This window comes from Mus pahari, chromosome 12, assembly GCF_900095145.1.
Source record: "Mus pahari chromosome 12, PAHARI_EIJ_v1.1, whole genome shotgun sequence".
Classification (NCBI taxonomy): domain Eukaryota; kingdom Metazoa; phylum Chordata; class Mammalia; order Rodentia; family Muridae; genus Mus; species Mus pahari.
The window spans coordinates 33154351-33164594 of NC_034601.1; the positions used below are offsets into that span (position 1 = coordinate 33154351).

Consider the following 10244-nt stretch of genomic DNA (forward strand, 5'->3'; position numbering starts at 1 on the left):
TTTGTAAAGACTGTGGGACTTTTAAAGTTGTTTAGATCTTGGGGATGAATAAGAAACTAAGGGTTGAGACTTACTAGTGATGTGTTTGTGTGTCAAGTTGACAAGGGATTATCACAGAGAAAGGAGCTTCAGTTGGGGAAATGCTCCCATGAGATCCAGCTGTGGGGCATTTTCTCAATTAGTGATCAAGGAGGAGAGGCCCCTTGTTGTGGGTGGGACCATCTCTGGGCTGGTAGTCTTAGATTCTATAAGAAAGCAGGCTAAGCAAGCCAGTGAAGAACATCCCTCCATGGCTTCTGCATCAGCTCCTGCTTTCTGACCTGCTTGAGTTCCAGTCCTGACTTCCTTGTTGATGAACAGCAGTATGGAAGTGTAAGCCGAATAAACCCTTTCCTCCCCAACTTGCTTCTTGGTCATGATGTTTGTACAGGAATAGAAACCCTGACTAAGACAGGGAACAAATGCACAAGATTGTCATTACTGGAATGGGGTGTATGTTTGGAGGTAGAGCCAACTGGTGGAATGTGAGACCAGAGAGAAAGCCGAATCAATACTGCAAGAATTACTTAGGTACCTGGAGGCGTGCAATTGCCAGCACATGAAATGGGAAGACTGTGGGTGGAGCAGGTTTAAAGGCAACCAGGAATTTGCTAATGACATGACACAATCTAAAAAGGAAATTGTTAAGTAGATAGTTCACTGGAGAGATCTGGCTTGGTGATACCCATTTGGGAGTCACAGCTTTAAAGCTGCAGACTGGACAGGATAACAGAGACAGTTGAAAAGAACTGAGAAACATAAAGGATGAAAACCAATAGAAGAAAGGGAACAGGGGAAAGAGCATTGAAGGAGGAGGAGAATGGTCACATGCTGCCCGTGGTCTAGTCTGCAGCATTCTGAGATTGTAGGTCAATTCTCTTCTAGAGATGTATAGAAACTTTCTCATTTTCTTCTGAGAAGCTGTAAGTTTTTTGTATACTTAGCATGTCAGTGGCTAGCAGGGCTTAGATTTACCTAAGGCTTAACGTAATTTTGTATCCTTTCGTGTAAAATGATCCATATTTTCTCCAGGTGCATGTTTCTAAAAGATAGTTTTAGAATTCTCATTATTTTAATAAAACCCTTTGAATTGCATGCCCCCATGTTCTGTTGTATGGCATCTGTGTGCCTACTTGCCTTGTTTTGAATGATAAACTCTGAGCACTGAAGTCTGTTTTATTATTGTTGTGTCTCTAAGTCAGAAAGTAATATGAAGGCCAGAACAGGTTATATTCCATTGTTATAGTCAGAGCATGAGTTCTAACACACCTGTTTAATTAAATTTAAAAAAAAAAATGAATTTTTGCCTCTGATGTTTGCTAGCATCTGTTTTAAGTAATATTTTTAAAATGTGCATTGGTGTTTGGCTTGCATTTAAGTCTGTGTGAGGGAGTCAAATCCATGGGAACTGGAATTACAGTTGTAAGCTGCCATGTGGGTGCTGGGAATTGAACCTGCGTCCTCTGGAAGAACAGCCGATGCTCTTAACTGCTGAGCCAATTCTCTAGCCCTAGTAGCATCTTTCTGAACCCTTCTATACTTAAAGACTCTTTACAATGAGAATAGTGATGTTGCCAACATGAGAGGTTTAAATTATAAAGATAAAGCTGCTAACATAGTATATATGAATATATATAATCAGTCAGTACATTTTCAATATTCTGTAGTCATTAGTATCATCATCACTATTGCTAATAGTTGTTATATTAACTTTTATAGACACAGGGTTTAAGGAATGCATTCAAGAAGCATTTCCCTATATGCTAATGAGGCCTCTGAAATAAACTCTCAAGAACTTCATTTGGGTCGTCTTTAGTCTATCACAGCTGACAAGAAATAGAAGTCCTCTACTTTTCTTTTTGTTACACAGTTGGTTCCTTTATAAGTATAATTTATAACTTGATATTCTATGTACTGGTTATAGTAACATTAAAGGAAAATATAAATTCTTAGAATACTAGTGATTAAATTAATCTACAAAGTTCATTCTGTGTGTATGAGAGGGGTGGGGGTGATAGGTAAAATATGATTATCAGAAATTTTTCTTTGTTTTCTAGAGCAATGATATACAGGACCTTCCTCTAGTTTTTTTTTTTTTTAAGTAAACAATAAAATTTTATTAGAACAAGGTCATGTTCTTTTAAATTTTGTTAATGGTTATTTTTACAGTGTAGCCATACAGATGAGTAGTTGCAGCAAAGTCCATATGGTTTGCCACCCTGAAACATTTACTATCCAGTCCTTCGTAGAAAACACTTGTACACTCTTGTTCTAGGGTATTACTTTTGTGGCTTTTGTCTTATAACTTCTTTTCATTTTTTTGCTCTTTACTTATGACCTATGTATAAATATGCCTCAAAACCTTACAATTTTATGGGGTGGGAGATAATGTGACACACTGTTTAGGTTCCCCTGTTTAGTTTTGCTGCTAATTAGACGTCCAGGCAAGTCTGAGCATCTTTTCTTTCCCTATACACATTTTATGTGCTGCTGTGACTTCAGGAGCTGTCTTCCTGAGGAGGGAGTGAACACATGCAGGCTCCATTCTGCACCTTTCACCTTCAGTGACTGCTCCTTCAGGTGAACACGTACCAAGCTGAACTAACCTCCCTGTTTCCCAAAGAACATTCTGGGCCAGGGGCCCCTGCTACTGTGTTAATGCCCACGTAGTAAGAAGCCTGAGAGATCCCAGCATTCCACTCACCTGTTGTTTAGTCTGCCTCTCATACCGTGGTTCCCATCCCCTTTTGCGTGTTTCCTTCTCTATAGTCCTGGTTTTCTTTCTTCCCCTCATCCCTTAATAAGTTCTTTCATAGTCAATAGTATTCCCCAAATTAAATCTGTTACTCAGAACACATCAGTGGTTCTTCCTTCATGGCTTGCAATTTTTTTTTATCTTTGTATATAAGTCATTTTTTTTTCTGACAGGTTTGCAGACCTTTACAAAGTAACAAGCAGGTTTTGTTTTGTTTTATTTTCTCCTTGTTTTAGTTACTCTGTGATAAGACACCATGACCAAGGCAACTCATAGAAGAATTTATTTTGAGCTTACATGTTCAGAGAGTTAGAGCCCATCCATGATCATCATGGTGGGAACGTGGCAGAAGGCAGACATAGTGTCCACAAGCACAAGGTGGAGAGAAAGCTAGCCAGGAACATCATGGGATTCTGAAGCCTCAGAGCCCACCTTCAGTGACACACCTCCTCCATCTTCCCAGAGAGGTTTGGTGGAGGTGGTTCTGATGCTAAGGTCCCGTTTCCCAATTGATTCTTGATCTATCAGTAAAGATGTGGTGGGCCAATTGCTGGGCCGAAGGGTAGGCAGGACTCCTCCCCCCCCCCCAGCCCCCCAAGCTAGCAGATACAGCTTTGGAGAAAGAAAAGCCAACCAGCCTTGTGAGATACTGGGCAGAGCGTCCATGAGCCTCTCCAGGCAGGAGGTTGGGATGTTGAGCTGGGACTGAAAGTGGCTGAAGTAACTGAAGTTGAGGGCAGATGTAAGATGCTGAGCTGGTAGTACTGGAAAGGGCACACTAGGTGCAGTAGATTGGAGGTGCCCAGCAACTGAGCCATAAGGCAGGTTGAATTGAGCAACGTGTGTCTGACCATGGATCCAATATTCTCTGGGTGGGGGCTGGTAGCACAGTCCACCTGGGGCTTATTAAAGTGGGGATAGCAAAAGCTACTCACAACAGTTTCTCCAACTAGCAACTGAGTAGTCAAACAGGAGCCTCTGAGGGCCGTTCTCATTCAGATCACCACACTTCTGTGCTCACATACAGCAGCTTGTTAGTGATAGGATCACTGATACTGTATTGGAAGTTTTGGTGAGTTCACTTATTAGCATATCATTTTGCAGACCAAGGCATTAAGTTCTGAAGTGTAGTTGAGTTGAAAATATTTGTTGTATACCTGAAGTTATTTTGAGATTTTCTTCTTAGAAGCCATCTGTAGAGTATTTGGGGAATATCTGATTTTACTATGGAATTAAAATAATAGAGATTAAAGTAATTCATCTCTTTGAATAACATTATTTTTTTACAGAAGTTATATTTAGGGAAGGTGGTCTTGAAAACAAAGTCTTTGAGGTGAATCCTGTTTTACAGTAGCAGCAGAGTTCTCTGTGATGAGGGGTAAAATTTCCCAGTAGAACAAACTTTGGTGAAGAGGAAAAGATGATCGACAGATGTATGCTGCCTACTTTACACCCACAGCTTGAAGCTTGCTGGTTGTTTCTCACCTAAAAGTTAACTTTCTCCGGGTTTTACATAATGGTTCCTAAAGCACCCTTCTATAGTCTTAGGCTCTATGGCTTAGCTTTCAGACACAAGCCAGCCAATGTACTCCCTCCCTAGTATAAGGTATCAGGTAAAAGTGAATGAAACCCTGTATGTCTATTTGGTAGTTTTTGTTGCCGTAACAAAAACACCTGACAGAAATTACTTAAAATTAGGAAAGACTTTTTGGCTTATAATTTATTTTAGCATGTTCAGTCCAGGTTAGCTGACTCTGTGGTTTTAGTCCCCTGACTTGATAATTCAACACAAGAGTGTAGTGGAGCAGAGATGCTCACCAAGAAGCTGAGAGGACATGGGAAGGGAGTAGAGACAAGTCCACTTTTGCAGAATGTACTTCTAGAGAACTCCTTTCTCCAGCTAGACCATCCCAAACATACTGAGAATCCCTAAAGGGTCTGTGCACTGATGAGTCCAGATTCCGTAGGATTAAGTCACTCAATGTCTGGATTCACTAGCTGTGGCATAAGACTTTAACATATATGTCTTACTTAAATCTAAATCCTTTTAGAGATATATGTATTTTAATGTTTTTTTATTAAAAAGAAGAAAAGCAATTTTTGATTGAAATGTCTTCATCAGGTTTTCTCATTTGTATGGTATTTGTTGTATCTTCAGTAGCTAGCTTATTATGTGTCTATTACAATTACAGGTCTTTAGTTTGTATATAAGAATCTACTTGTCTTCCCTCCCTATTCCCTTCTCAATGCTAGTTGGCCAACCGAGATAGCAAGTTCAGTTTTTGCTCTTAAGGAATTTGTACTAAGTTGATTAGATTGCAATCTAATACCTGAGTTCTGTAAGCTTTGGGATACATTTGTTTAATAGCATTGACCCATGCTTCTAATAACACACTGCAAAACTTCAATAAACTTGAAAATATTTTTAAATGCTCTAATTTAATGTGTGCTGGGACAGTTGAGGATGAGGGAATGGGAACGAGGTAGTAGCGGTTTAAGAATAGGTAGACGTGTGGGTAGGGAAAGGTCAGGGAGCAGGTAGCACTGACACTCTGAAATAGGCAGCAAGATTTGGGCATAGTGTGGTGCACACACTCAAGGTGTGGATGGAATATGGATAAGGAGAAACCGTATTACAAAGGGAGTTCTCACTGGCAGGAAGTGATGTCGGCACTCAGTGTTCTTAGGGTATAGTTTGTTTGTTTTATTTTTAAATGACCTGTGTGTTTCTACCTAAATTGTATTTCTTATATACAGGAATGTATTTAGAAAATAAAATCCTGTTTGAATCAGGTGGTGGTGGTGCACACTTTTAATTTTTGGTCCACAGAGCAAGTTCCAGAACAGCCAGGGCTATTAGAGAGACCCTGTGTAGAAAAACAACATAAAAACCCGGTTTGGCAATCTCTGCCTTTTGATTATTAACTTAATTCATTCATAATTTATGCAGTTTCATATAAGGATTTTACTTAGTCTCTTTCTCATGTTGGTTTTGTCCTCCCTTCTAGAAAGTATTGAGTTCTTTGTCTTTAACAAATACCTTTTCCCTATTTCTGACAATTCCACAAGTGAATGTTATAAATTCTAGTGAATTTTACACTCCTGCCCCCTTACTCCATCTCACTCTGCCTTTTCCCACATCCCCCCTTTCTTCCCAGCGAGTCCTACTCTTATTTTCAGGCCCTGTGTTCCCCGCTGCTCTGTGAGCATGTGTGAAGGTTGTTAACTGCAGTAGCAGCAGAGTTCTTTGTGCTCCAGAGTACCAGGCCTTCCTTCAGCCACCAGTAACTGTCTGTCAGTAGCTCCTTACCGAGGGCTGGGGCCTCAAGGGAGCACAGCTCCCTGCATAAAGAAGAACTGATGAGCCCAATTGGAACAAAAACTTTTTACTACACTCTACTAGCTTTTTCATTGCTATGATGGGGGGGGGGGAACTTAAGGAGAAAGGGTTTATTTTGCCTTATGGTTTGAGGGTGTAGTCTGTTGTGGTGGGAAAATATGGTGGCCAGAGCTGTTTTAGGTATGGGGGCACCTGTGCGCGTTGTGCCCACAACCAGGAAGCAGAAAGAGTTGGATGGTGGCGCTTTGTTACTCTTGTATTTTTCCGCAGTCTAGGATGCCATCCCACGTGATGGTGCTTGCTGTCAGCGTTCAGGCTGGGCCTCCCCATCTCTTAAACAACTCTGTCTCCTCACAGGCACACCTGGAGTTGTGTCTCTTGGGTAACTCTTTAGTGGTTGTCCTGGGGATTACACTTGGCACCTCACTTTATGACAATCTATTTCGGGTTAATATTGTATTAGTTCTAGTAAATTGTAGCTCAAATACAGCTTAATTTGTGCTGATATTGTTTGATGCAACATTTATGTTCTATGGCTTATATTTTATCTTTTGATGAAATGAAAATAAATCAATACATTTATAACATTACATATTATGATTATAATAGCTATTTTATAGTCACTGCTGAATGCACTAGCTTCAGCTATCAAGAATCCATTATTTCGGGGCTGGTGAGATGGCTCAGCGGTTAAGAGCACTGACTGCTCTTCCAAAGGTCCTGAGTTCAAATCCCAGCAACCACATGGTGGCTCACAACCATCCGTAACAAAAATCTGATGCCTTCTTCTGGAGTGTCTGAGGACAGCTACAGTGTATACACATAATAAATAAATCTTTAAAAAAAAAAAATGAATCCATGTTTTCTATGTGTCAACTTTTCTGTCATTTATTTATTTATTTTTACATTATAAATGGAATATTTTTTATATTATAGCAACTCTAGAGTATGATTTTTTAAAAGACTTATTTATTTTTATTTTCTTCATATGAGTGTTTTGTCTGAATTAGTATGTGCATATTTGGTGCCCATGAAGGTAAGAGGGCACTGGATCCCTTGAAACCATATGGGTACTGGGAACCAAACCTGGGTCCTGTGTGAGTACTTCAAGGTCTCCTAACCACTGTGCCATCTCTTTAAAAAAACCTCATGGATTATTTTAGAGTACTGTGTTTTATTTTATTAATCTTTTAACCTGACTCTAGTCTATAAGTTTCTTCCCATAGTAATTAGCCTTTTAATTCTACAGTAAAATTAATTTCTTGGTTCAGCTAATCAGCTATGTTGTTCAGGAGAAATTATGTTTAGCACTGTAGTTCTAAAGGTCCCTTATTTTTTTGGTACTTATGTATGTGTAATTTGAAAAATACATTCAGACACGTCTCAGGGTGCCTTTGCTTTGCCTGAGGTGACCTTGGCTCTCTGAGGCATGTACTGTGCAGGTGTCTGGGGAGAGTGGGTTTCCTGACCTGTCATCCTTCTGTAGCTGGAACTTGCTGAACCTGCCTCATCTCTCACTGCACCTCCCACGCCTACTTAGTTCATCCTCCTTAGTCTGTGTCTTCATTGTTGTTCTGAAATTGACATCTTACATTAGCCAGATTGTCGATTTTATGGTTGTTATCTTAATCTTTTAGCAACTTTTGATATAAATGACCACATTTCAAAGCTCTTTTTTGGCTCTAAGATAATAATCTTTGCTTTCTTCATTTACAATTCCATTATCCATGGTTCCTCTTGCCCTTATTATTCAAACTTATTCTGTTAAATTTTTAGAACTCTCTTTCAGAATGGTAAGTCAGATCCTAACTTCACCTGTCAAAAATCTCCGTTGACTTCCATTTACATTTAAAGTGAAATTGAGTTTCTTGCCATAGTTGATGAGGTGTTATTCCTCTTTATCCCCTACTGTCTTTCTCTCTGAACTTACCTTTCTCCCCCTTACTCTTACGATGCAGCCACAGTCTCTGTGCTTAACATTATTTTAGAAGTACCTTGATCATTATGGTGAGGAGCTGTTATCCTTAACTATTTTGTGTGCTTTCTTTGCAGAACCGAGAGCTCCAGATCATGAGAAAGCTAGACCACTGTAACATAGTCCGACTGCGGTATTTCTTCTACTCGAGTGGCGAGAAGGTATGTGTGAGAGTGAATGAGCTGACTGTTCTTGTGGGAATAACCTCACCTCCACCCCACCCCCCTTGTTCCTCCATCAATTAGCTTTGCTAATTGATTGGGAGAATTCAAAGCACAAACCAGGATTCTGAACCCAAGATATATAGTTGATGGTAGCATGGAAATGTCAGTGAGAAGAATGAACTTTAAGGGATCTTCCTGGGGATGCCAGGGAAGCAGCTTCACAGCTCTTGTTTCTCCACCTGGAGGGCGAACCTTAGTTCAGGTCTTCAGAGCCCACAGTTAAAGCTTGACATGGCTGCATATACTTAGAGGCCAGATCTGTGGGATCATGGGACAGATGGGTTCCTGGGGATTGATCTCTGCCGGCCTAGCTTCAAATTCAGTGAGAGAGCATGTCTCAGGGAACTGATGAGCTAGACACCGCATGTCCTCTTCTGGCCTCATCACATGGACATGGGCTTGTGTTCTTGCACATGTGGCTTCCTCCTACCCCACATCCCCAACACACAATTTAAAAAGAAAGCAGATTTTCTGAGCTTGCCTTGCTGGCACCTGTCTAGAACCTGAGTACATAGCAGCCTGTCTTAAACACTAAGTCCCTTAAAAATGGAGGGGAAGGGATTTTCTACTTTAGAGTAAACATGTCTTCAGTTCTCAAGCACATTTCTATTTTTTATTCCTCTTTCTGTGTAGTTTATGTGCTTATGGAACCCTCTGATAGTTCATCTGCTTATTAGGGGAAGGAAAATGATGTCATTGTGTTAATTGGAAGTTGATTAGAAGAGAAAGGGAAGTAGGGGCTTTTGCTTAGCCAGGGGAAGCACTGAAAGACCTGTTTCTGGTCACATTTAATTCTGTGAGAGTAAGGGTTAGCCTGTGCTGGGATGCCACCCACTTCCTCCTCCCTGGTCTCCTTAGGAGAGGTCAGGAGACTTCTCAGTCCCCTCCTTGCTGCCTCTCACTGTCCACCTCACCCGTTCAGTCTTTACTAACCACACCACCCCCTTCATCACTCTTACTGGTTTGAAGAAGCAAAGCAAGCAACAAAGCAGCAGCCAAGACACCTGACGCCCCGCCCCCAGTTACTTTGAATGAAGTCATGTGATACCCGGACTTGAGATTTGATACCTGTAATGTCTAATGTTGTTAGGCCCACGCTTCCTTTTTGACTCTACAGAAAGCTTCTAGTATAACCATTTTAAACAATTTTCACTAAACTTTATGCAGGTGTCCTTAACTGTTACCCTTACCTCAGGCCTGTGCTACAAGAAGACACTTAGCTCATGTTTGTGATGTTTATGTCTACAGATCTATAACTATTGTCATAACATATATCACCATAATTAGCCAATTGATCTAATATTAGCACTTGTATCTTAGTTCTTTTTTTACTTGTAAGATCCTTCTACTTCTATTAGGAGTTGTAAACGCTCAGAGTACGTGGTAGAGTTCTGTTTCTAGAGCGATTGGTTGGTACTACCTGTTTTTCTTCTCTCTTAATCTAGCAACTGCCCATTAGTGTTTATCCTGGCATGTCTTTGCTTTTTCCTGTCCCTTCCCAAATAAGATTATAGAGTATCTCCCATATCCACAGCGTTTTTATAATGAGATTTTTGTATCCTTGTGACTTCTTTATTATTAGATGGTAGACATTGTAGTACTCTGGAGAGGAGAATAAAGGTCAGAATTACATCTTTCGTGATCTACTAGATAACATATAGATTCATTTGCAAATGCCTCCTCTAAAATTCTCTAAACATTGTATTGTAATTACTTTAATAAATATAGTCCCCATGTACCAGGCCTTATTTTAATGCTTTGTAAATGTTAACACGTTTAACTTGGAAATGAAAGGGGAGAGGGGGGGAGGGGGAAGGGGAGAGAGAGAGAGAGAGAGAGAGAGAGAGAGAGAGAAGAAGAAGAAGAAGAAGAAGAAGAAGGAGGAGGAGGAGGAGGAGGAGGAGGGGGGAG

General features: G+C 40.3%; 1 protein-coding gene across 2 annotated transcripts in view; it reads left to right on the plus strand.

Annotated features, from left to right (window-relative positions):
• The window catches only part of Gsk3b (glycogen synthase kinase 3 beta), a 156048-nt gene that overhangs the window by 74103 nt on the left and 71701 nt on the right, over positions 1–10244 (plus strand). For both annotated transcript variants that reach the window (XM_021209356.2, XM_021209355.2), the window contains exon 3: positions 8187–8270. In XM_021209356.2, the coding sequence (XP_021065015.1) occupies positions 8187–8270 (84 nt within the window). The remainder of the gene's footprint in view (positions 1–8186; positions 8271–10244) is intronic.